This window comes from Terrapene carolina, unplaced genomic scaffold (assembly GCF_002925995.2).
Source record: "Terrapene carolina triunguis isolate 2854851 unplaced genomic scaffold, T_m_triunguis-2.0 Scaffold192, whole genome shotgun sequence".
NCBI lineage: Eukaryota > Metazoa > Chordata > Testudines > Emydidae > Terrapene > Terrapene triunguis.
In genome coordinates, this window is record NW_020664543.1 from 24,673,888 (window position 1) to 24,701,882 (window position 27,995).

Below are 27,995 nucleotides of genomic sequence, written 5' to 3' on the forward strand. Positions count from 1 at the left end.
ATCCAGTAACTCAGCTGGGAATAGAACCTAGGCCTTCTGAGGCCTACACTGATATTCTAGCCACTAGGCCACACTGCCTCTCCCATATATGCATCTGCTACTGCATGCTACATCCTCTTAAGAATTCATTTGCCAAGCTTGCTAAATGCCCGCACTCCAAGAGTTAAGAAGACAAAGGCTTTTTTTTCCTCTACGCATATTATTTTAGAAATTGCTTGAATGTGAAATGGTTCAAAGCTCCCATTGAGACATTCTCTGTTGGTGAAACTCTGTGTCAATCAGAACCTAAATTTGCAGAAGCAGTGCAACCCCAGCTAGGACCCACTTGGAAGGGTTTTCTTTAGTTTTCAGGTTAAAAGTCCACACATAGGTTGGCCCTCTCTGACGTGTTTTGTACACGGGACATGGGTACACACTGCGAGTGTCCTGTTTGTCAGCAGGAATGGCCTTGATGAAAATAACGGGCATGGCTGGAGTTAGATCCTTCAGCCTGGCATCCATCATCATCCCTGTCTGCAGAGGAAAGAAGAAAAGGTTTTAAATGCTACTTTTGAAGAATGCCAAGACTTACCACCAACTGGGTCCCCAATATGCATGATCATTTACTGCCTCCCGCTCCTTCCACAGCCTGTTTCCTGCCATGTATTACTTCCTGTCTGTGCCCTTTTACAACTTCTGCTTCTTGTGTCCTGGTCCAATGAAGACTATATTATATCAAAGTAAAATATCAGACAGTTCTAACCTCTGGACATCTGACATCTCACCCTCCCTCACTCCTGCACCAATCACTTTCCCCAGATTAGATCCCTGCTCCACTTGGACTCCTGAGGACACACAGCACTGTTCTGTGCAGACGCCCCCTCCTGCCAGGCCCAGAGGGAAGAGATGATCCAATTTGCATGGCTGTACATTGAGCATCTCAAATACTAGGTTTGGTCTGACTAGAAAAGACCTCAGGAATGATGCCCAGTGTCAGTTTGAGATGTGACAGGCATGAATGTTTCAGTGCAAAGTAAACGTGTGACTTCGGTCAGGTGAAAACATCTTCCGTTAGGTGTTAAAATATGCATGGAGGTGCCAAGATCACGTATCCGGCCACTTTCGTCAGCTGCCTCGCTCTAATGTAGCTTTTTCAAAGGGAAAAGGTGCAGTTATATCCTGACTCTAGCTGTTCTTACATCACAGGGTCCCCAAACCCCCCCCCCCCCCCCCCGGATCAGGATTCTGACTCTAAGATTGGGGGACGAATCCTGAAGTCCCCATGCAGTGGTTTTTCAATCTTTGACCTCGCTGGGCTCTTTGCTGGAGCAAAGACTAAGAGTGGCTTCAGAATCAGGCTGTAAGGTTGTAACCAATGGGCTTTTATTGGCTATTGCTCTTGAAATGCACTACGAACGAAAAATGGCAACACTCCAGTCACATCCTGGAGAACACGACCCCATCCTGCAGGGCTGTGTCCAGCAATGCCCCTGGCCTGGGAGAGTGAGGAAATCAGTCCTTCCCCCCATCACCTACACCCCTCTCCTCTGGCTGGATGCACACCTAATCTCAGACACAGGATTTATGCACCAACATGAGCAAACTCCCATGACAATGGGATCGACAGGGCTCTGATACACTAAACTAGAAAACACAGTGTGTCCAATTGCAGTGACTTTCACCCTGTGAAACCCACTGGGATTGCACTGGGTATTTTCAGGGCAAAATCTGGCCCAGTGTTAAACATGTCCTAATAAACTTGTATTTGACCAGTGTGAAATGATGGCGCCTCCCAGAAATGGGTGGGGGAGGAAGCAGCTTATTTATTGGCTCTCAGCCAATGTCCATAGGGACCCACAGCTGAGCAGGCTGCTGCTGTTTGGTTTTTAATATAAACCCTGGCTGATTAGCTGTATACAAAGCACAGCACCCAAAGGGGCAGAGAACAGACCCAAGAAGGGAGCACCAAGGGCCCTGTGAGCTCGCTGTGCCCTTGGCGATGAGAAGGGGCTTCGGGAGGCTCATTCTGAACCCTGCATGGGGATTAGTTGAGTGGCCTCGAGGGCCCTGCCTGCTAGAAGAGCCTGAGCTCCTACTACCAGGGATGCTAATGTGAAAACCGGGGATATGCATGGGCCATTCTGACGGAGAATTGTCTGTAGTGAGTGAGTCTCCGGTGTCCTCTGCACAGCACAGCTCTGCATCAGGTTGCCATGACCCAGCAGAGGAAGCCAGTATGTGGGGATTACGTCAAACTGGCTGGTTTGCTTCCCCCACTCTGGTCTCTCAGGCAACTACTGTCCCTTCTTCCAACTGTAAAATGATTTACCTATGAGTCCCCTTCTGGGAACAGCTTGTATAAACTGCCTAATGCAGGCCAGAGAGAGGGAAATACAAACAAATATGGAGTAGGAATTCGTACCTCACTGTGCTACAGGGACTGCCTCTCCCTGAAGATTAGCTTCACAGATGATTTTATTTCAAATGTCCCCAAACCAGAGTTGTGTGGTGAGACTGAACCTATCTAGTGATTTATTCAGTCCTAGCAATAAGCAAAGTAAAGTAATCACTCTTGCACATACCTTGCTATCTTAATTTAATTTTAACAATACCATTTGTTATAATAAGATAGTAATGATAATACAGGACTCTTATATAGGACTTCATATTTTCAATGCTCTGTACAAACACTCACTAATCCTTGCATCTGCTCTCGAGGGTGCTACATGGCAAGTGCTGTTATTGTGTATTATTTTAAACATATCCTTTTAATTTTTTGTGACTGGCTTCTGATCAGATAGGCAGTTTATTGATGGCAATAATGGAAATAGATTTTCATGAAATATTCCATCCGTTTCTAGGTTGACAAGGGTTTCAATCTCTCTGAGATATCTCAAAGGCACTTATCCTTGTTCTATCTCCGGGCTGGTTTTCATTTGCATTTTTATCTCCCTGAGGATCAGAAATGAATTCTGCTTTGAAAACAACTGTCCCTAACTGCTAGCAAGGTGCGCTTGTTACATAGCAGCCCTGGATGTCCCCAGAGACCCAGTCTCTCAGATCCTGATGGCGAACTCTTCTCCAACAGCAGTTTGATCTGTTCTGCCTTCTCAAAAGTTAGTTGGAATGGTGGACAAATTATATTGCCACGTTACATGGGAATGGGAGCCCAAAGCAAGCTACAAACCAGGGGATATTAGCAATAGGATTAAATCTTTAGACCAGTGCATGAATCGCCTTTCTCCTGGCTGTATCTAGAGGTTCTACTAACACAGCACCATTTGCATGCCATCATGTTGGGGTATAATTGACTTGATATAATTTTCTTGGTTTCTTTACAGCCCCATCCACACTGTTTTGCTGCCTTTTAATTGGACTTGCCTCTGACCTCAGGTTATACAGGTTGTGTGTGTGAGGAGTGAGATGATATGCTGGGTGCATGGGTTGGTGAGACATGGGCAGGCAGAGGCCAGGGGAGAACCCCATTTCAAGTTGGGGCAGGTGAAAGTTATCAGCGCCTGTTGGTTTAGGGTTCTGCAGGAGATGTACAGGGGGGAGAGACCTGTCCCTTGGCCAGGAGCAGTCCTAGCCACTTTGCCAGCCAGGATGGAAAACATTTTTGGTGACTCCCACCCCTCCCAAGTGGCTGAGCCAAAAAAAAGAAAGAAAAAAGAAAAAGATACAGAGGGGGAAAAAAGCCACTGCTCTGCTCGCCTGCCCGAGAATCAGCTGTGCCCTTGTACTCATGTGTCTGTTCGACAGGCGGAATCCAGCAGTGGGATGGATGCTTGATTTGTGCTACCCAAGTGGGCCATGTGGGAGACAGAGTTTTGCCCTGGGTTGATTGTAGGGTTCAGAGATGGCTAGAATGGGATTGCCAAATTAACTCCACATCAGATTAACCACAAATAACAGCCCATGTACCAGCAGGTGTTGACAAGTATTCCCTCTGAATCCACCCTGAGATTTTTTGGGCTATCAGCTGCAGTGAGAGCACCCAGTGTGGGTGCTAGCATGGAGGCCATGGAAGTAGAGTAGCATTGCTGGTTGCTGGTATCTGGTGGACCAGGTATCTCATGATTAGCAGAGACACAAGCCTTCAGTTCACGCGATTCAATGTGCAGGCAGCTGCCCATAGGAATATACCATCCACGATTTACTGGGGAATGCGATTCCAGACCTTGCTTGTATTACAGGAGCCTGGAGGGGAATGCTGCTGGCCCTGTTTGACTAGCGTTTGTCTGGCTAGGGCCTAGGTGCAGGCCTCAAACAGGTCAGGAAGAGTTTGGCCAAGCTGTTTGCATCGGTCTTAGCCTTTGGGATGTGCCCCATTGTAAACATGCGCTCGTCAGGAACTATGGAGGTGCATGGGCCACCTCACCATCCCCATGACTCCTCTCTAAGCTGACTATTAGAAGCATCTAGGCTAAATGCAGGCTATGATTGTTCCTCTTCAGGGTGGACCCCACCACAGGGAGCCTTTGTAACCCCCAAGCTGGTTTACTGCTGTGTGCTTTACACGGAACTACGACGGCAGCATCAGCTGGTGCAGAATGCAGCAGTCTGTTTGTGAAGGCAACAAGGGGCCATGAGCGTGGAACACCATGGCTCAGTGCACTCTTCAGTGGCCGCGTATTTGCTTCCAAGGGCAATTCAGTGTGTCACATATGCTCTGCAAAGCACCAAATGGAGTAATGCCCAGTTATCAGAAAGATCACCTCTCCCCCTCTGTCCCATCGTGGTATCATTATTACAGTCCCCTGGGCTGGCATCACTGTTGGCTCCTAGGATTAAGCTCTCTATGGGTAGTTGCAGGGCATGCAGTGAGCAGACCAAAACTCTTAAAGCAGCCTTCCAAAGCATGCGTCTAATCAGCTTCATGGCACCATTAGCCAAATTCTCTGCAGAAACTCTACTGACTTCAGTGGAGCTACACCAGCAGGGAATTTTGTCCCCCGTACAATCTGGTGGGTTTGGCTTAGTTTAAAGCTGGCTGTTATTTATAATGATTGATTTATAAATGGAAGGTGCCCAGGTGCGAATACAAATAGATACAGTAAAAATCTATAGAGGAGGTTTTTATCTTCTTCTTCTGGACATAAAATTGGAGGTATCACCTTAAACATGAAATAGCTTTTCTAAAAGCAGAGAAACTCCTCAAAATACTTACTCTAAATACCAGTTGTCATTCTTATCAGAGGATAAATTTGCAATGGATATATAGCCCAGATGGGCTGTGCATCTGTGCTACTAATTCTTCATCCATTAATTTATACTGGCCCCCACTAGGATGCAGGTAAATGAATAGCTCTGTCAGATGTGGGATTGATGGTTCACTGTGAACTATGAAATATTCAAATATTCTTTTCCTTTCTTAAAACATGGAAGTGCAACGCTCTGAGATTGTGAATGGTTCTATCAATGTTCGTGTTCAGTGCTTTTCAACTACAGAAAACAAAATGACTGGAAACATACATTTGTAAAAGATGAGCTCATCTTTGGAACACATCGCTAGAGCTGAACAGAGTTACCTAGATGTGAGAATTAGCAGGAGCAGTTGGAACCACAGCATGATCCGTACATGACTGCAGGGGCTGCACTAGCAAACTTCCCAGCTGTGATCCATCACTGCTGCAGCTCCAGCAGTGGTAGCAAAGGTGCAGGCTGCAGCCCTGACAGAACTCAGGCATTTTGGGCACCATGTTATCTAACCCTGCAAAACTACCAGCAGCCATTTCACTAAGTTTTCAATAAGGCAGGATTAGAACATTCTTCCCAGCTGAGCTGTTCTACAAGCAAGGATCCATTATTCTGTTTTATCCCTCCTGGTTGATATCATTAGTTGAAAAAGTTAGTTCTTGCAGGCACTTGAGATCTAGTGGTGCTTACAATAGCATCAGGATCTCATGCCCTACAAAGGGGTCAGGGCTTTTCTGTGGACCCACCTTGTTGGCAGTGGTTAGAACCCTGCACACAGCTGCTGAGAATATTCCACAGATTCATCGTGGCAGGTGTATCTTGTTAATTTCACCAGATGAGTAGGGAGGTGAGTGAGAATCTCTGGTCAGACAGAATGGGGGGCAGAGAAAGCGAGGATGCAGGAAACCCTAGGAACAGCCAGATTCAGGAAGTGCGCTGAGGTTGGTGTATGTTCAGTTACTGAGATTTCAGTTACAAGTAAGGCCAAACCCAGCAAGGAGGTAAGTCTGAGCTTATGCAGTGTGTGAAGTCTTTATCTGGAACAGGACAGGAAGTCCACCTGCTCACAGTTCATTTGTATTGCTGTTACTATCAGAGTTCCTGGGGTCTGTAGCATTCCAAACTCACTGCACATCGCTACACACCCTGAGATGGAATGGGACCTGGAGCCTTATCTTTCCCTGTCCTCTTATAGTCACTTCAAGGAAGGAAGACTATAGATAAAAAGCCACCGCTCAGCTTCAGGGTGGGAGTTCTGAAATGTTCTAGTTCCAACGATGGTGATCACATTTAGAGCCTTTCCTAATTTCCCATCCTCTGTGATAACCTATTTTAAAGAGAGAAAACTTAAAAGCTTAAAACTCTTCGGAATGCATTTGATTTGAATTGCAAGGTCAGGATGAGATTCAGCATTTGAGACTTCAGCCTCTCTACACGGAATCCTAGTACCAAGCCCCGTCAGGGGGGTGGTCTTCAAGATTGAGTCTATGAACCTTGACAAGAGCTGCTACTGAAAGAAAAACTTCCCCATGCCAGGGGGTGGAGGGGAGAACTCAGCATAGCTAAGTAAGTGACCCACTTTGATCAGAGCTCACTCACAGATCACTGGCAGCAGAAGTGTAACACAGGCTGCCTAGAGTAAGAGCTGCATGAATCACTGTCATTTAATTCCTGCATACAGCACAAATTGTGAGTTATGCTACCACAGACATGGCAACCTGCAGGAGCAGTCTTGGTGGGGATTCGTCATTCACTCTGCAGACTGAAATCCCAGCGGCTGACAACTGTCAATGGGAATGTCAGTGACAATTGTTCTTCAGGATTCTGGCTCCGATGCACTACATTTTAGGAGCAATGTGACTGGCTGTGTAGTCACCAAACAATGTCTGAGCGCTCCTGCGGGTAGGGAGTGTGCATACAGCCCTCCAGTCCTGCCTCCTGATACCCCACCCTAGTCAGGCCAGTCGCTCCTCTGCACTGGGACCACTTTCAGATCCCTCTGCACAAAGGCTCAATCTCTTGAAGCTCTTTGGTGAAGGGTATGCCTGAAGACTGATGTAGCTTTGGAGCCAAACCCAGTCCCTTCTCTTGTGGGATCCACCATGCAGCTTTCAGACTAGCTCTGTCACCTGGACTGAGGAGTCCATGGACATTTTGGTCCAAGCTAAATTGGTACCATCAGCAGGTCCTTGGGATCCTGGGTTCTGGCCACATGTGGAGTTGCATTTGGATCCGTGGGACTCTCAGATCTGAGAAAGCTGGTTCCATCCCATTTTCTTTCTGCTACTCCCAGGGCTCCTAAATTGGGCACTAGAGCTTCTCTCCAGCCACTGTTTTCTGTTGAGTTGACAGGCTTATCTGGGGCAGGGTCCACTCTAGGGTATTACATCCCTGGTGCATTTTGGCTGCTTGGTCCTCCAACTCCCGCCTCTGTGACAGTACTGAAAGTGCAGCTTCTGTGGGAGGGGTGATAAGAGCCCTGAGTCCCCCTCCCCAGCTCCACTCACATCTTAGCTCCCTTGTCTTCATCCTCCTAGCTCTGTGCTTTTACAAGCTGAGGTGCTGATATGTTCTCTGGGAAGGGGAGTGCATGTGTATCTCATGACAGAACTTGACCCCTCGTGTGGTAAACTGGTACAAGTTACTCCAAAAGTCCTGGAGCCCCTGGAGAGAGGAGACTGTAGCAAGCATATCAGCACCAGTACAGTAACAGTTTGCCTTGTAACACGTGTAGGTCACGTGTGCAGCAATACCATGGCCATGCAGAGACCCTGCAATATCCACACGTGCAGGGATGTCATGGTCATGAGGAGACTGTGGTCTCTATGCGCATGTCTACATGGCAGCTGAGAGGTGTAATTCCCAGCTAGCTCGAGCAGAGCTAATATGTATATGTCTACCTGAGCTGGGCATCACCACCCACCCCCTTCAGGTACTGTGTAGACGTTCCCTAGTTATGCAACAATAGTACGAGTGCCAAGAGAAATACTGGTCAACCGCACGTCTACACAGCAGCTGGGAGGCTGCTTCCCAGGGAGGCTGGACAGACACATGCTAGCTCTGCACGGCAATGCAGGCCAGTTGCCTGGTATGTAGCCAGGGGGTGGGGTGGAGTGGGATGGGATGGGTTTGTACTCGAGAGGCCAGCCTGTGTTGCTGTGGCCACACTGCTATTTTTAGTGCACTAGCTTGAGCAGAGTTAACACGTGTCCATCTGCGCGAAGAAGCACCTCCTACCTGCTGTGTAGACACACCCTTAGATGAGAACATGGGCTTCAGTTGTAACCATAAACACCCCGAACCGTGTATAAGCTGCAGTGACTCGTCTCCTCATCAAGCAATTGCTAAGATTACCTGCATATCCCAGCGTGCACCCTCCATGAATAAACCATGTACGTAGGCACCCTCACGAGGAGGGCTGCTCAAATCTTCGCGGTTCCTCTTCGTCACATCGCACTGCAGAGTCATTTTATCCAAAGGCCACTCGTTCTTTCGGGCCATGGACTGCATGATGGCTGTCAGGAAAGACTGAGGGTTGAAGAATCCCGCTAGCCACACAACAGAGGGCAAGACAAAGTCTCCTGTCCACGTCTCAAGCTCCTTGATGCGGCTCAGCAGGTCAGCAAACCAGCCAGCCAGGCCAGCCATGGAAGGATAAGCCCTCCTAGTCCAAGACTCGGGCACAGTGTCCAGGAAGAGGGCATTCTGTAGGTTCTCCATATCGCTTGTCATTGTCAGCTCTCCCTGGTGCAGAAGAAGAAAGAAGAGGATAATAAGCAGATACACACTACTGAAATGCAGCCACCTCTTGAGTGAACTATGGCAGCTGTTTAACACTGAACACCAGCTACCTTTACACAAGAGGCTAAGCTGGGAAGTGTAAAAGAATGCTGCACCCCAGGGGTTCTCACATGTTTGCACACTGTGGGATCTCTTCATTAATTCAAGATTGTCTTGTGGACACTTCCTACTGCACCCTCCCAATTTCTCACCCTTCCTGCAATATAAATAATGCTTGGTGGAAAAATACACAAAAGTAATATGTGGGCAGAATTGCTTTCAGCTAATGGCTATGTCCTCCATTTGCTCCCTGGGCTGTTTTTATTTCCTTTCCAAGGGTGAAGGTCTTTAAGGGCCAGATTTTCAGAAGTGCTCTGCACTTCCAATCACTGCAGCTGGAGAGAGCTCCCAGGAGCTCCCATTGTTCTGTTTTGAAAATCCCGCCAGACATTTGTCAGTACCAAATCACCCCTCATTCCCTGCAGCCTTCGCTATTCTGAATACCACAGGTTACTCTGTAGTGTGGGTCTGTCCTCTTATCTTCTTGTGTTGTCAAATTTAATTATTTTAAAACAAAGAAATACCCAACAAATTAAAATATGATGCAGCCATGCAGGACTCCTAGATTCTAACACCAGACGGGACCACTGTGAGCATCTAGTCTGGAACTTCACCAAAATAATTCCTGTTGGAACTGGAGCAGAAATTTTAGAACTCTTGGTTTTAAAATGGCAGCGCTGGAGGCTCCACCACAATTTTCTGTAAGTTGTTGCAATGGTTAATTACCCTCACTGTAAAAAACTGTGTTTATTTCAAATCTGAATTTGTCTAGCTTCAACTTCAAGCCATTGGATTTTGTTATACCTTTGTCTGCTAGACTGAAGAGCCCATGATCAAATTCCCCATGTAGGTACGTCTAGGCTGTGATCAAGACACCCCTTAACTTTCTCTTTGTTAAGAAAAAAATTGAGCTCTTTGCCTCTATCACTACAAGGCAGGTTTTCTAATCCTTTAATCATTCTTGTGGCTATTCTCTGAACCCTCTCTAATTTAGCAATATCCTTCTTGAATTGCAACACCAGAACTGGACACAGTATTCCAGCAACGGTCACACCAGTGCCAAGTATATAGAGAAAATAACCTCCTTACTCCTACTCAAGATTCTCCTGTTTATATATCTAGGAATTGTATTAGCCCTTTTGGCCACAGAGTTGCACTGGAAGCTCTCCTTATTGACGATGACCCCCAACTCTTTTTCAGAGTCACTGATTCCCAGGAGACAGTCCCCCATCCTGTAAGTATGGCCAACATTATTTGTTCCTTGATGTATAGCTTTATGTACAGACATATTGAAATGAAAATTATTTATTTGCATCCTGGTTACCAGGCGATCCAGATGCAGGATGGAGAGAGGCTTGGGATTTTATTTTATTCTTAGTTTAATTATTCCCCCCCAAAAATTCTAAAAACCAAAGATGTTTTTTCTGGACTGGATCAAAACTAGCAGGAAAGGTCACTGCTTGGACAGACTGTGATGGCAAGAGCTCCATGGGATCATCTGGAAATATTCAGAAGCCACTAGTGGACTCTATATCAAAGTTAGAGAACCACGGTAACACAGCAAAATATACTTTGTCCTGCAAGTTCTTAGCATGTGTAGCGGACAGCCTTCTGATTCAGAAAGTTGAAGAAATAAGTAGGGAGTCATCCATTTTGGATCTGTTTTTGACCAACAGGGATTAATTAGTTGTGAATGTGAAGGTGGTCGGGAACTTGGAAGAAAGTGATCATGATCTGATAGAATTCAAGATCCTAAGGAAAGGAAGACATGAGAATCGCAAAACAAGGACACTGGACATCAAAAAGGCAGATTTCAACGAACCCTGAGAAATAATAAGCAAGATCCCATGGAGATGTTACCCCAGAATTTGACATTCCTGCGTGTTATCCCAGAACTTCACAGTACTGCAGTCAGTCATCTTATGTGTTCAGCCACTGCTAGCAGAAAACCAATCATCACATAGCTAGGAATAATTTTTAGGCCAAACAGCTGCATGTTTGCAAATTTTCTAATCAGAATGGGAGGATAAGATTGGGATAGGGTGACCATATTTTCCCAAAGGGAAAACGGAACACTGCATGGATCCAGCCCAAGGCCTCACTCCCCACCACCACCTCCTCTGGCACACAGGACCAGCCTGTGGGCCCCCTTCTCTCCTGGCATGCAGACCGGCCTGAGGCCCACCTTCCCGTGCCCCGAGACGGCCATAAGCTCCCCTGCTGCCCACCCGTGCAGGGCCAGCCCGAGGTCCCCCTCTTCCTTCGGTGTACGAGGCTGGCTGAGGCTCCCCTCTTCCTCCGGCGTGCAGGACCGGCCCAAAGTCCCCCTTCCCCACCAGCACGCAGGGCTGGCCGAAGGCTCCCCTGCCACCCACCCATGTGGGGCTGGTCCTCTCCCCCCAACCCCTTTCACATGCAGGGCCGGCCCAAGGTCCCCCTCTCCTCATCATGTGTGGGTCCGGCCCAGGTCCGAGCTCCCCCTACTGCCTGCCTGTGGCTGGCCTGGCCCGAGCCACACTTCCAAGCCCTCTCTCCCGTGAGGGGCTGGTGCTGCTGCTCGCTCCCCCTGAATGATTTTCTGCACCCTGCTAGAGGTTGCACCCCACTTTTTTGGCAAATTTGTCCATTTGTCCAGTTTGCTCTTGCCAACTGATGATCAGGTGGCAAGAGCAAATAGGACAAATGCCCAGTTTTGCCAAAAAGGTCGGGACGGCCAGGACTGGGCTTAAAAAAAGGGACTGTCCCACCCAAAACGGGATGTATAGTCACCCTAGACAGGGAGAAGATGGAAAAAGGAGGAGCTGGGGAACTATGGGGTACACATGCCCCGAGGGGTACGCAAGCTCTCATCGGGGGTATGTGAGAAAAATCCTATAATGATGGACAACACATTTTATTTAATAAGACTTGGCAATCTAATCATAGATATATTATGACCCTATCTCAGATTGGGGTACGCGGTAGACTACATTATTTGGACAGGGGTACGCAGTCTAAAAAGTTTGAAAACCACTGTACTAGAGCAATGTATAAAACATGCAATATGCAAATACCTGGAGGATGAAGGGGTAATCACTAGCAGCCAGCATAGATTTACTAAGAACAAATCATGCCAAACCAGTTATTTCCTTCTTTGATAGGGTAACTGGTTTGGTGGATGGGGGAAAGTGGTGGACATAATATACCTGGACTTTAGCAAGGCTTTTGACACATTCCCACATAACATTCTTAGAAGTAAGCTGGAGAAATGATCAGCAGAACTACCATTAAGTGGATACATAATTTGTTGAACAACCACAAAGAGTAATTGTTAATGGAATGATGTCAGATTGAAAAGAGGTCTCAAGTGAGGTTTCACAGGGATCTGTTCTGAGTCTGGTGTTATTTAACATCTTTATTAATGACCTGGATGTAGGAATAGAGAGCATACTGATCAAATTTGCAGATGACACAAAGTTGGGTGGAGGGGCTGCAAACACTATGGAGGATATATCTAAAATTCAAATGGATCTTGATAAATTGGAGAACTGGGCTATAGACAACAAAATGAAATTCAACAAAGACAAATGTAAGGTGCTACACTTATGGAAGAAAAACCAAATGCACAAATACAGCACGGGGGGATAACTGGCGTAGCAGCAGCACTGCTGAGAAGGATCTGGGAGTTGTGGTGGATCACAACCTCAACATGAGTCAACAGTACAATGCTGTTGCAAAAAAAGCAAATGCCATTTTGGGTTGCATTAACAGAGGCATAGCATGCAAGTCACGGGAGGTGATAGTATTGTTCTACTTGGTGCTGGTTAGGCCTTAGCTGGAGTACTGTGTCCAATTTTGGTCACCAATGTATAGAAAGTATGTAGAGAAACTGGAAAGGATCCAGAGGTGAACGACAAAGATGATCAAAGGGATGGAATGCAAGCTATATCAGCAAATACTTGACATGCTGCGATAAAAAGGATGGAGGAAAACTGTTCTCTCTTGCCACAAAGGGCAGGACAAGAGGCAACGGGTTCAAACTACAACATAGCAGATTTAGATGAAATCTTGGGGAAAACTTCCTAACTGTAAGAACAGTAGGACAATGGAACGGACTGCCTAGGGAAGTCCTTTTGAAAACTTCCCTCACTGGAAGTTTTCAAAAGGAGGCTTGACAGACATCTGTCTTGGATGGTTTAGACCCAACCAATACTGCATCTTGGTAGAGGGTTAGACTAGATGACCCTTGTGGTCTCTTGTAACCCTATGAGTCTATGCTGTATCCATCTGAAAGTGCACTTAAAGCCAAGGGAGACATTCCAAGGCCATATTGGTATTGAAGCCAGCTTAATTTCAAAGACAAATACTTGCCAATATAGGCGAAGCTTCCACTTGTTCATGGTACTCATAGACTTTAAGGTCAGAAGGGACCATTATGATCATCTAGTCTGACCTCCTGCACAACGCAGGCCACAGAATCTCACCCACCCACTCCTGTAACAAATCCCTAACCTATGCCTGAGTTATTGAAGTCATCAAATACTGGTTTAAAGACCTCAAGGTGCAGAGAATCCTCCAGCAAGTGACCCGTGCCCTACGCTGCAGAGGAAGGCGAAAAACCTCCAGGACCTCTGCCAATCTGCCCTGGAGGAAAATTCCTTCCCGACCCCAAATATGGCGATCAGTTAAACCCTGAGCATGTGGGCAAGACTCACCAGCCAGCACCCAGAAAAGAATTCTCTGTAGTAACTCAGATCCCACCCCTTCTAACATCACAGACCATTGGGCATATTTACCTGCTAATAATCAAAGATCAATTAATTGCCAAAATTAGGCTATCCCATCATACCATCCCCTCCATAAACTTATCAAGCTTAGTCTTGAAGCCAGATATGTCTTTTGCCCCCACTACTCCCCTTGGAAGGCTGTTCCAGAACTTCACTCCTCTAATGGTTAGAAACCTTCGTCTAATTTCAAGTCTAAACTTCCTAATGTCCAGTTTATATCCATTTGTTCTTGTGTCCACATTGGTACTAAGCTTGAATAATTCCTCTCCCTCCCTGATATTTATCCCTCTGATATCTTTATAAAGAGCAATCATATCTCCCCTCAGCCTTCTTTTGGTTAGGCTAAACAAGCCAAGCGCTTTGAGTCTCCTTTCATAAGACAGGTTTTCCATTCCTCGGATCATCCTAGTAGCCCTTCTCTGTACCTGCTCCAGTTTGAATTCATCCTTCTTAAACATGGGAGACCAGAACTGCACACAGTATTCCAGATGAGGTCTCACCAGTGCCTTGTATAATGGTACTAACACCTCCTTATCTTTACTGGAAATACCTCACCTGATGCATCCCAAGACCGCATTAGCTTTTTTAACGGCCATATGACATTGGCGGCTCATAGTCATTCTGTGATCAACCAATACTCCAAGGTCCTTCTCCTCCTCTGTTACTTCCAACTGATGTGTCCCCAATTTATAACCAAAATTCTTGTTATTAATCCCTAAATGCATGACCTTGCACTTTTCATTATTAAATTTCATCCTATTACTATTACTCCAGTTTACAAGGTCATCCAGATCTTCCTGTATGATATCCCGGTCCTTCTCTGTATTAGCAATACCTCCCAGCTTTGTGTCATCTGCAAACTTTATTAGCACATTCCCACTTTTTGTGCCAAGGTCAGTAATAAAAAGATTAAATAAGATTGGTCCCAAAACCGATCCCTGAGGAACTCCACTAGTAACCTCCTTCCAGCCTGACAGTTCACCTTTCAGTATGACCCGTTTTAGTCTCCCCTTTAACCAGTTCCTTATCCACCTTTCAATTTTCATATTGATCCCCATCGTTTCCAATTTAGCTAATAATTCCCCATGTGGAACCGTATCAAATACCTTACTGAAATCGAGGTAAATTAGATCCACTGCTAGTAATTTTATTCCTAGCACACCCCTGCTGAAGCAATGGGGATGCTATGGTAGGGCAGGGCCTATAGTTAAGGTTGTCTACCATGTTCTGTTGTAAGTCCTTATTTTTAGTTGCTTATCATTTTGTCAGACTGTAAGTAACTCACATTGTCTCCTTGCTGAATATTTTTGGAAAGATTCACTGAAAACAGCTGAGCCATTGCCAAGAATGAGATTAGTGGAAAATGGATCCTTCTATTACCATAAAAAAATCCAACTCTTTCTTCAGAATCTCCAGAGTCAGTCCTTGGGTCAAAGAGGTGCCTTTTGCTGTTCCCATGAAAATCCACCCAAATCTGTCCAAGTTATAAGCCTCTGAAAATTGCCATTTGCACATGCTCAGTAGAGCTTGGTAGAGTTTGGCAGCTAAAACTCTCTGAAGATCCCACTGCACTGAGCATGCTCCGTTCCCCATAGAGCGCCTATATGAAAACTGCACTGATTATGCTTCCAGGCCCCACTCAGGCTTCTAGATGGTAGGCACAGAGCTAGAGCTCCAAACAGAACACAGGCAAAGCAGCAGCAGTAGTGGTTCCCCTGTGTCCTTCTGGCAAAGGGGAAGTTATGCTGGGCTAGAAGCCAGGAGGGCTTCCACTGAGAAGTGTTCATAATGTTGTGCATTTCATAGCCTTTACTATTCAGCAAAGTCTCACGCCACACCTCTGGAGGCAAACAAATATAATTCTGTCCATTTCACAGAAAGGTGGCTCAGAGCTTGCATGAGGTTGTCTCTGGCAGATCTGGGAGTAGAATGCTTTCACTAATGTGGCAGATCCAAGTCTCATCCACTTACCCACCCTGACTTTCAGAATGAATGTGCCAAATCTATATGTAGGCAGCTGTACTTTCTGTGACCACTAACCACCACTGTCCTCCAGGGTCAGAGGTAGAGCTCTTTGCAGCAAACATTGTGAAACCTACCAGCAAAGCATGTGTTTCATCCCCTCTAGTGGCTGGCTCTCTCAATTGCTAACAGCCTACTTCTGCACCCATTTCCTCTTTAATGCTCGAGGTCTCTGTTGGGGATCTAAAACGCATGGTTCAAACTCTGCTGATGACCCAGGGTGGGCAGGGGGTCAGTATGATTCTATATGATGGAGTTTTTGTTTTTTCAGGGATTTAAAAAATAATTTGAAATTACGTAAAAAAAAACCTGAGTCGAAAGAAACTGAAAGTCCAGCACACAAAAAATTAAAAATAAAAGTTGTCCATGCAACTCCCTTGTATGTATGCATGGTGCTACATTTTGCATGATCCCATACTTTTTATCCTACAAAACCCATTCTCCATTCAGGGTGCAAAATGGGCAGTGAACGAAGTTGAGAATTGCAAGAAGAGAAAGGATCTTCCCTTCTGTTCGAGGTGCCCAGAATAGCTGTGATCTATTCTTGACTGTGCCACAGGCTTCTTGTGTGATGTTGGACAGACTGTATCCTAATCCATGTGCAGAAGGAGGCTGGATTAAGGCCTGGGGAACTTAATTCTGGCATTTCCCAACTTCTGAGAACTTGACCTTGCAGCTTTAACATTCTTTTAATGTATGTTTTGTCTGCAATATTTATAAACACCAGCTATAACACATGTTTGGCAATTCCTAAGAGCACAGTCCTGCGAAGAGCTGTACCTTTACATCTCCCAGTGATTCAAATGGGAGCTGAGAGCACTGAGCACCTCTGTCCTAGGAGGCACTTGCTACATTGCAGTCCTGGCCTCTACCTCTAGAACTGTTATGCATCATTCTGGGGATTCCCTTACAGAAATTCCTTCCCTTGGAAATGCTGATAATCTCAGAATGATGGACTAGTATGGGGGTTATCAGGCTCTGCTTTTGAAGTCGCACCAGTGGTAAAAGAAAGGCCTAAGTATTGTCTAGACCAGCGGTTCTCAAACTGTGGGTCGGGACCCCTAAGTGGGTCATGACCCCATTTTAATAGAGTCACCAGGGCTGCCTTAGACCTGCAAGGGCTAGAGGCCAAAGCCCAAGACCCACTGCCCGGAGTCGAAGCCCAAGCCTGTGGGATTCAGCTCTGGGTGGCGGGGCTCAGGTTACAGGCCCCCTTGCTGGGGCTGAAGCTTTGACCCCTTCACTGCCCGGGGCAGTGGAGCTTGGGCTTTGCCCCCCCCACACACCTGGGGCAGTGGGACTTGGGCAGGCTCAGGCTTCTGTCCTCCCTCCTAGGGTCATGTAGTAATTTTTCTTGTCAGAAGGGGGTTGCGGTGCAATAAAATTTGAGAACCCCTAGTCTACACTGCAACAAAAGATCTGCGACTGGCCTGGATCAACTGACGTGGGCTGCGGGGCTATACAACTGCACAACCTGAGGTCTGAGACTCTGCAATGGGGGAGGGTCTCAGGGCCCAGACTCCAGCCCGCACCGGAACAGCTACTCTGCAATTTTACAGCCCCGCAGCCCAAATCAGCTGGCCCAGGCTGTGCTGCGGGTCTTTTATCGCAGTGTAGATATACCCTAAGGGTCTGATCCTGCAAACTCTCCTGTAGGTGTGTAGTGCCCACATTCCTCTGATTTCAGCTGCATAAATACGGCACAACATGTGATTAAAGGTTTGCAGGAATGGGACCTGCAAAGGCGACTGGCCTTGAAGCTAAAGGCAACAGGCCAAGTTAAATTAAGGTATTAGAGGAGTCAGGGGCTATTTTCAATTAGTCCAAAATCAACTGGAACAATGATTTTGCCTTTCAAAGCATATGTGGGCTCTCTTAGTTCCACAGGCACTAAGTGCCAGCGAATGGCTTTGTAATGACAAGCTAACTTGGTCTGTGTAAGTAACTGCCAGTAATTCATCTAGTTAGTTCTGTCCTGTGAGTGTATGTTCTCCTGGCCTCCAGAAATGACTAGTTATCCAGTAAGAAATCTTAGAAGTGCCTGCTAATTTCAAATTAAAGGCCCAAGCACAAATGACAAATCTCTCTTCCTTTGGTATTTGTCATGTAATTACAGAGGAGTAATAGGGCTATGTGTGCTCTGTGAAATAAAGAGCAATTGTGTATTTCCCTTTACATATTTCAGCTGTTTTCACTTGCCAGTAGCTTGTGTTATTGCAATGAGCTGACCCACAATTTAAAAATTCAAAATAGAAAAACAGGGCCAAGGTCAGGGGGAATGATAATGCGGCCACCAATGTGAACCTTTATATCAAAAAATTGGATCTGATCCAGACAGGTGGCGGCTAAAAGGCTTTACTATCTAATGGCTGTTTGGTGGAGTAGTGTGCCTCTCACCAATGATACTGGGGGCAGCCATCTCAGCAGAGGCCAAGGACTGAATGGACCACTTCCCTCACCTCTTCAGGTAGATCCTTCAACTCTGGGTTAAAGCCATTGGCAAAACAGTGTAGGCAATGAAGTCTGGGAGAGAGAGTAGTCTAGTGGTTACAGCAGGACATTAGGAATCAGGAGACCTTGGATAAAATTTTCCAAAACATGTAAGTCACTTAAGAGTCTAAGGGCTAGATTCCCAAAAGGAGGTAGGCACCTAAGTCCAACTACAGCTGTTAGGTACAGCACCACTGAAGTCAGCAGGAGTTTTGCAATTGATTTTCATGGGACCAGGATTAGGTCCCAGCAGTATGGCAGGAAGGGAGAAAATCAGTAAGGAGTTCACCTGCCTTCACAGTCAGTCGTTACTCTGGGTGCAACACTATGCAGGAGCATCAGTCACATGGAAGCTATTCTGAACTAAAGCTTTTAAACATGAAGCACCAGTTCTTGTTGATGGTTACCATCCTAACTGGATGGCTCCTATTTCTGGACCAGACAATGGCTTTGTAGTTAGATGCACACAATGAAATATTCAAAGATTCAAATTAATCTTGAAATATCCAACTCACCCTCTGTTAGCAGATATTCAGTGAGCAGCAAAGAGGCATACTTTCTCCCCACAATATTTATTCTACTACAAAGCTATGGCCTCTGCTAAGTATGCTTCCTTTCTCCTCTGAGTCCTGTCAGTATAGATCCCCAGTTGTGGGAGGTCAACAAGCATTAACAACTTGCCCAGGAGGGGGTTTTGGGAGTAACAGTTACACAAAAGTTTCACTCCTAAATTGGGCATGAGTCTGAAAGGAACTCCAGATAGTAGCCTTATATATCCTAATTGAGACATTCCAATCCTCAGACATGCAGCAGAGGCTGCTTTGAACCAGAGAGAATGAGAAGATAAAATGCAAGAGGCATGAGTTGATGATGAACATGCCCACCCAAAACCAGACAACTTCCTGGGATGGGGCAGAGGGAAAGCTCCCCCTATTAGCTGATGTTGCCCAATATTATGGTACTGTCTCTGGTGCTACACTGCTTTCCTCCTGATTTGTGTGAGAGGTTCTGCCAGCTGAATTGTTGACTCAGCTCTAATTTACATGCAGCTTGTTCTCTGAATTTCCAAAGATCTTGAATTGTGAGGTGGCCTGAGTGAGCTCCCCATGCTGCCTGGTGTATCTGTCACAATCACACCTGAGGGTAGAGGAGAGCTGAAGGATACATCTCTGCAGATGTTCTTAGGCACTGTCCACTGCTATCAAGTGTCCTGGATATTTTAGGGCATGGTCACAAGAGACTGAATAGGTGGGATTTAGTGCAGGAGGTCAGACGGGATGATCTGGTGGTCCCTTCTGACTGTAAGCTTTATCATCATTGTCGTGCTGAGCCTGATATACTGACCATATCAAGCTCCAATACATCTCATTCTGAGTCTGACACACAGCATTTACACAGAAGCAGGAAAAAACAAAACTTAGAAAGTCTCATGAAAAATCACATGGTTGATTTATTGACTGTGAGTTCTCACAGAGTCCACTGATCTCTGCACCTCCAGAAACCTGTCGTCTGGTGAGTGAAGTCCACAGTGTGAGTCAGAGAAATGGCAGTCTCCTCGCTGGAGCATCTACCGACTAGAAGAGGGGACAGACACGACTCCTGGTGGAGACTGTGGTCAACATTTCCAAATGTGAATGTCTAGTGTTAGGCACCTAAGCCCATATTTAGGTATCTAAATAAGTAATCTGATTTGCCGAGTTGCTCGGGACTTGCAGTTCCCATTTTCCATGCTGGGCAGTCAAGTGATATAACATGAAGGATCAGACTGTCTGGGTCTCTGTTAACTTAACACGCCTCTTCGTGTCTCTGAGATCATTCCTCACAGTCAGGATTATGACTTGGCTGCAGACAGTGATGTCATGTTTAGACTGCTGGGCCAAGCTGCACTGGGCAGTCTGAGCAGAGTGTACAGTCATTTCAACACACTGTCTTGAGGCTTCTCTGCCATGGAGTCTTTCTATACATCTCTGAATCTCACTCAAAGGGTACATCTATACTTACCTCCGGGTTCGGCGGTAAGCAATCGATCTTCTGGGATCGATTTATCGCATCTTGTCTAGACGCGATAAATCCATCCCGGAAGTGCTTGCCGTCGACACCGGTACTCCTGCTCTGCGAGAGGAGTACGCGGAGTTGACGGGGGAGCCTGCCTGCTGCGTGTGGACCCGCGGTAAGTACCTTGTAGTTCGAACTAAGATACTTCGACTTCAGCTACGTTATTCATGTAGCTGAAGTTGCGTATCTTAGTTCGAACTGGGGGGTTAGTGTGGACCAGCCCAAAGGGTTGCATTACATCCCTGCTGTAGTTTGTGGTAGTGTTTCTGGGGGACGTGCATGTTTTTTTACTGCCTAAACTCTGTTCAAAGTCTTTGTGCTTTAGTTCAGGGCCATACTTCTCATTGTTTTCCCTGGCCAATATGTAGTAGCTTGCGTTTCTCCACATTAAATCTAATTGCTATACATTGTCCCAGTTACAATATCCTCTTGTTTGCTACTCAGAGATTGAAACATTAAATCACTTCTGTTTACCTGTCTCAAGAAACGGAATTTCCAATTCAACTGCCAAACACTGGTAAATAAAGTAAATCTGTTTAAAATAATTGGCAGCATAAATATCAGCCTATTTTAAAGTGGATTGTGTATATTGCAGAACTACAAAGCACACACAACATTTTTATCTCTTTAGTCAACAGAACAAACACCAATTTTTCAGCAGTAGACAGATGTCACTTAAATGTTTGAATTTCAGTTTTTAGCACCTTCTATTTGCAGGAAATGCATATGAAAAACGTGCTTTGTATTCACCACTTTGCTATTTTAAAAATAAGACACAAACTGATTAAAACGGATCAGTTTTTCCATGCCATACTGATCCCATACTTTCACTTTCATGTGATTTTTCTAAATGGTTGGACAGCTGAATTATCTGCAGCATATTAATCAGTCCACAAAATTATTATAATAAAAAATATTTCTTAGCACTTTCCTCCACAGATTTCAAAGATCTGCACAAAAGTGGTTAAGCATTATTATCCCCATTTCACAGATGGCGAAACCGGGGGGAGGGGGGAGGGCTAAATAGACCAACATACCAGAGTCCAGCTAGAAGAGGTTACATCAACCGTGTGTTTCAGAGTGTACTTATAGTAAGCCTCTTTTAACCCAGGAAGCAGAGTGTTACTATGTAAGCACGAAATGATGCCAAAGAATTAAATGGCAATTTCCCCCCCCCCCCCCGATGTTAAATATCTAGTACAGCAGGCTGGAAACCAGTTTCAGAAATATGCTGTCTGACTGGTCACTTTCTCTTCTTTGAGAAGGTGTATGTCTGCTGACCCTTTATTTGCAGGCCGAGTTCTCCCTGCTGATTTGACTGGAGAAGCTACAGCTTTGCCTCTGAGCAAGCTTGGTAAGAAAGGGGCCAGTCCTCTACCTTCCCATACGAATGAGCTGCTATAAACTCCAAGAATACGTCAGTTATCATAGGTATCTGCGGAAAGGACCTTGCTGTAGGCAACAGAGTATAGTTATCGGGCTGTACACATGTTTCTCAGGAGACTTCCCTTCTGACGTGTCCTATCCATAAGAGCCAAGGGGAAGAACAGCATCTCCATCACCATATTGCCCTCACAAAGTGACCGATGGGTGGGTTCTATTAGCCCCTCTTTGGAGAAGAGGAACAGACAGGCTTTCTCTGTTCTTTGAGTGACGGCACGTCTGCCGATCCTCTACTTGTAGGAAACCATCAGTAGTGAGAGGAGTAAAGGCAGGGCTGATGAGGATATGGAATTTAGGAGCTATCTAGACTATGCAGACAAACAGGCTAATGGTGCTACCTGTGAATTGAAGACCCCTCTGCCAAAGGCTCTATCAGCAGACCTGGAAGTTGAGATTATAATGGTTACAAAAAGTATGCATGCTGGACCAGGCAGCTGCCTCATTGCTCATCTGCCATTCCTTTCCACCCATGATGCTGTGGTTATTCAGGACAAGTAACCTCCAGTTCCTTCAAGCACGGAATTCCTTTGGCTGTGCATGCCTCGCTGACATAGCTATAGATCCAAGTAGAGCTGCTATTCTGGTGCGTTTCCTGGCCCACACACCTCACATGATAGTTGCTAAACAGGACATTTGGGAGTCCCTCCTAATGTCTAATGGGCCATAGAAATGTCTTGACCAGGCTCGGGGGAGTGTCCATAGCTACCACTATGCGGTCTGCTTTGCTTTGGAAATATCTGAGTTGTGACACGGAGACAAAGCATGAGGATTATTACTGCAGCACCCTGGCCATTGCAAGCAGGCTGAGGAGTGGCTTAGTGACCCCGCTCCAGGGCATAGCTTCTTTGCTTCTGCAGTTGACAACCTGTCCAATGAAACAGCAGCATCACTTCCCTGTGGAACCTGGCTCCTGCCTCCCCTCTGAGGTAGAGTGCTGCTCCAATCCATTCTTCCTTTGCTCTCAAATTCTCTGTCAGTAGGTCTGTAAAGCTTTGCAGCTGGGGGAAAGTGAGCAGTGCCTATGGTCTGTATAGACAGGAGTGGGATCCATCAGTTCTTTGGCCTCTTGTTCCCCTACAATACCAGCTGTCCTGACAGCCTCTTATGGGATGGCAGTAGCCATACAACAAAGGAATGTTAACTCCGTACATTTGCATGTATCATAAGACACCAGACAACGCACTGTTTTGGTGACCTGTAGCATCCCGCTGTCGGCAGTGCACTAAACTACACACAGGAGCTAGTGCCTGCCAGTCCAGCAGTCTCAACTCATTGTCATTAATATTACTGAATCAAAGAATCCCACCTGTTTATGGCCCATCATCCATGCAGCCCGCTCACAGTTTTGCATAAAATACCTTCCAAAACAATAGCTCCTAGAAACATGGGCTTTGCCATCCTGAATCAAATCAGTGCTCTGTCTCTGCAGCTTCACAGGAAGGTGCAAGAAACCCTGCAGGAGGCAGTTATGGGATAAGCTGTCCATAGAGGCAGTTTCTTCCTGTCCCCCTTCATTTAGAGATTCACTCATGCCCTGATGCAGAAGGTGTAATGTCCCTTCCAAAACTCTTGGCTTTTGAAATCTGTGCTATTGTTACTATTATTGTTATGTAAGAAAGATGTGGACAAATTGGAGAGAGTCCGGGGGACAGCAACTAAAATCATAAAAGGTTTAGAAAACATTGGCATGTTTAGTCTTGAGAAATGAACACTGAAGAGGGGGACCTGGTTAGTGTCTTCAAATAAGTTAAGGGCTGCTAGAAAGAGGACATTGATCAATTTTCTCCATCTCCACTGAGGGTAGGACAAGAAGTAATGGTTTTAATCTGTAGCAAGGGAAATTTAGGTTAGATATTAGGGAAAACTTTCTTACTATAAGGATACTTAAGTGCTGGGATAGATTACCAAGGGAGGTTGTGGAATCTCCATCTTTGGAGACCTTTAAGAAAAGGTTGGACAAATACTTGCCAGGAATGGTCTAGGTGTACTTGGTTCTGCTTCAACGTGGGGGTATGGACTAGATGACCTGGTGGGGTGATTTCCAGCCTTACACTATTATGATTCCAAATATGGATATTTTTGTATCCTTATAAGTGACTGACCCTTTTTTGAATCCTGCTAAGTTCTTGCCTTCAGTGATACCTTGTTGCAATGAGTTCCACAGGCTATTCAGGCACTGTGTAAAAGAGTACTTTCTTTTATCAGTTTTAAATGTGCTGCCTTTCAATATCACAGAATGCCTCATTGTGTTCCTGTAACTCCACAAAGGGCCTATGGTGGGGTATAGGGGACCATGTGCATTTTTCATAGATTCCAAGGCCAGAAGGGACCATTGTGATCATCTAGTCTGACCTGTGAAGAGCAACTGTGAATTTTTCCTCATGAACTTGAGTTACCGTTGCAGCACACTGTGCTATTTGTTAGGTACCACTTTAAAATGTAACTGTTTAAAACGTGAGACACTTTTCGTTTCTCTTCACACCCTCATCACCTCTGCTTTCCAGACATTCAATGTGCATATGAGATTTCACAAGACTGCAACTCTAGCAGAGAGCGCGCCTACCTTCAATCCCAGATCTAGCTCCTTAAGGGAGCGCTTTATCTCACTGGTGAGGATGTTCATTCGCTCACATTCCTGGAAGGCAACCACAATGTAGGGCGTCCTCTCCTCCACCTTTGCCATCAGCTCCAGGATGTTAAACTCATCTGTTAATTTCTCTAAAATCTCATCCAGAAGAGCCTTCACCTGTTTGCCAAAGGAAAGAGAGAGAGAGGAGTGAGTGACCCATGTGCTTCCTCTACTGAATGGTGGAAGAGAGCTCCACCTGCCACTTACTGCATCGGAAAGTAATCAATGTCTTGCTGAATCATGCATGGCACGTTTCAAAACAGCTTGTTCCAGCCTAGGAAAATTCAAATGCCTACCAAACATCATGTCAAATGAGGCTCTTTTAAAAGGACTATTTATAAATGTCCACATGACATGGCATACTCTATTTTGCATCCAAGTTTGCATTGCTCCTTTTTCCAAGGCCAGGTTCAATGCAGGAAGATGGATGAAGCTATGAAGGTAAAAATCAAATACTGGTGCCTCCAGGATTGCTGAATTTATGAACTATTCTTTAATGTTTTAGTGACAAAAATGGGAGATTATTTTAAATGGAATTTTAAACTGAATTTGGTATTCTGAATGAATACAACATGGGGAAAAAGCATAACAAAGCAAGTTACTTCCTGTCTCCTTCACAGCTGGATTTGGAAATATCATTGTTAGTGTGTAACTAATAAACAGAAAACGCACCAGGAAAAACTCCAAAGCAACAGGCTGGCATTTTGTGTATGGTGTGTTCTGGGAGTCTGTACGTATGCCAGCCAGACTGCCATCCCCTGTGGTTGATGGCTGTGTGCCAGCAGAAGCCATAGCCAGATTTATTTGCAACGTTCTCACATCTTCTTCTTATGGTTTGGGTAGATAGCAACAACTAAAAATGTGTATGTGCTCACATGATGATAATGAAGGCACTGGAGCGCAGAGGACCAGTTAAAGTCAGGCCCTAGCATTGGCTATGGTACAATTGCACTAATATGGCGAGCGCCTGAAGAATGCCAGACTGGTTATTTCTGTTCCTTGTACACACTATACAAAGGCTGACTAGGTTATAATAAAGGGTCATGAGAAAAACCAGAGATTAAAATGCAGCCAAATTAAGCAAAGTCACCCAAGTGGCAATGGCTCCCTCCTCTGCCCATCTTACCTTTTCTTCCCTCGTAGCCCCTCCTCCTTCGCCAGCGTTGGTGTCACGAGGCTGCATCTCCAACACGGTGCGGAAGAGTTTCTCTGAGGTCTGGGTTAAGAAGCCGATTTCAGCATTCGGATGGAGACCATACAGGTACGGAGACTCGGCAGGCAGGGCATCGTCTATGTACTACACAGGAAGATCACACCTCCCATTATTGTTACGTACAGGGCCAGGGACTTTACACTTACTGATCGCATTGATGGGCTGGAAAGCCATCACACACAGTCAGCCCAATGCAGCGTATCCAGCTGGACTGACCGGCAGTGCTAACAAACTGCTAGGAAGCAGGAGGGTGGAATTAGTAAAGCCGCTGGAATAATAATCATTTCTGCCACAAGAAAACAAGTCTGGCCATTGTTGCAGGATGTCTTGGCTACATATCTCAGAGCTGAGCTTCTTCTACCTTTTTGTTTGCTACACATTTGGGCATCAATACCCTGACCTCTTTGCTGGGAATTTCACTTCCAGGAGTAGAGATCGTTTCATCAGTTTTATGAACAAAAACGAACTAATACGCCAGCCCCTGCTGCTGCCTCTGCACATAAAGAACGGATGAAATCAGTAAGTAAACATCCAAGAGTCTTGAGTGTTTCTCATCAGATCCAATGCTAAAAGGAGCTTGAAAGGGCCATTTTAGCAAACGGTATGCGGATGTAATTTTCCACTAGACCTGCTCAAGTCCCAAGAACCAATACAGTTGTTCTATTCATGCATGAACAGAAGAGCTCATGATGAAGTATCAAATTACCATTAAACTTGGCTCATCCAAGGGGATGCTTAACAGTCTACAGAAAAAGAACATAACAGGAAATAATACAAGATGAGCTGGAACTCTGCAATCCTATTCACTGTCTCCTATGACAGATTAAAAGGTGATTATGGAGGACATTAAATTCAGCAATATAATTAATACCAGCAAACAAAGAGGCTACCTGGTGATAACCATTGTAGTCCATGTTCCCCGGGAGAGGGAATCCTGGAGCTAGGAAGAGCTCTCCCTCCAGCATTTCTGGCTTAATAAATTCCTCCAAGTAGGTTTTGCAAAGTCGTCTGTCCCAGTCATCTGTGATGTGGCCTCCATACATAATCTCACCGAAGAGGTAGCGCAAATCGTCATAGGGGACCTAAATAATGAACCAAGAGGGCATGAAAGAGTCCACGCAGATGCAGCTCCACTGACCTCATCATGCGGCTGCAGACTGGAAAGCAAAGAACTGATCTACAGGGTGAATGTTTTCATTTCACCAGTTCATTTTTCTAAGTAATTGAATATCATGTAGCAGTTAAATCACTCCATGCAGGAGAGCGGCCCAGAGAAATCCAGCCTGCAGAACAGACTTTGTGGGGTTTCCCCGATGAGAAGCGAATCTCTTTGAAGTTCCATACATTAAACATAGATGTCTAGGCAGCCAAACATTTCCAAATATTGTCCCTAAAATGGCAGTGAGGAGACTCGCACATGCCAGAGCTGATATTTTATCTAAGTGTAGTTTGTAAGCTGCAACAGATGCAAGTGGAGCAGAGGCCGCTCTGTATCCCCCTAAGATACACTGAGTTCTGAAGCTAGAAAGCCTGATGATGCCGGGGAATTGGCACTTAGTGAAAAGGATTTCAGATGTTTCAACAGACGTGTAATAAGCATATGGGCTACAATCTGCACACAGAGCCAATTTCTTTGTTTCACGCACCTTTGAATTGGCCTCCAGGTAATTGTACAGCACGTTGACTGAGATAGTGAGGTCTCCAGTGTTAAAGGGGTAGGAGCGGTTCCAGCCCTGGGGCCCAAACTTGCGTCTTTCTGCCACCACGGCATGGAAATAACAGAGGGCAAACAGGATGCTTTTGAACTCGTTCTCCCGAGCACACATCTCCAAGGTGTCCTGAAATGGAAACAGAACAGCAGTGTTGTGCATTTCCACCATACCTTCCATCTCAGGGCTCTACCTGGGTTGCAAACTCTATTGAATACAGGGCATGGCGAATCCTCTCACCCAGTGGCCCTGCAACGTGGCACCCTCATCTACTCATTTCTGAAGCATCTAAGCAGTTTGGGGTTTTAAATGAAGGTTTTAGCCCATATAGTACTGAACAAACCTTCCAAATGTTCCCTGGTGCAGTGAGGAGTGCCCAAGTCTGCAGACAACAGAGCTAACTGTGGTGCAAAGCTTGGGCAGAATGCATGGCCTGGGTGGCTGGGCTGGGCCCTGGTGAATTCCACCAAGGCTGGGGGAAGAACCTCGCTTCACCACATACATACACTTCACAGCCCCGCTCCAGCCTCAGCCTCTCTGAGCTCTGATTAACTCATGAATCAGAGTAGGTCCCTGGTTTCTATGGGACTGGACATGCTATGGCAGCTTTCTATGTTACTGCAATATTAAATACCCCCTGAAGCACTGAG

At 45.7% G+C, this 27,995-nt stretch overlaps 1 protein-coding gene across 1 annotated transcript in view; it reads right to left on the minus strand.

The window, feature by feature from the left end:
- Positions 1 to 285: 285 nt before the first annotated feature.
- DNAH9 (dynein axonemal heavy chain 9) overlaps positions 286 to 27,995 on the minus strand; it is a 374,844-nt gene continuing 347,134 nt past the window's right edge. Inside the window, exons 64-69 of the mRNA XM_026654587.1 lie at positions 27,283 to 27,474; positions 26,527 to 26,718; positions 25,550 to 25,720; positions 24,358 to 24,540; positions 8,533 to 8,922; positions 286 to 513 (exon numbers count right to left, since the gene is read on the minus strand). Coding sequence (XP_026510372.1) covers positions 286 to 513; positions 8,533 to 8,922; positions 24,358 to 24,540; positions 25,550 to 25,720; positions 26,527 to 26,718; positions 27,283 to 27,474 — 1,356 coding nt within the window. The remainder of the gene's footprint in view (positions 514 to 8,532; positions 8,923 to 24,357; positions 24,541 to 25,549; positions 25,721 to 26,526; positions 26,719 to 27,282; positions 27,475 to 27,995) is intronic.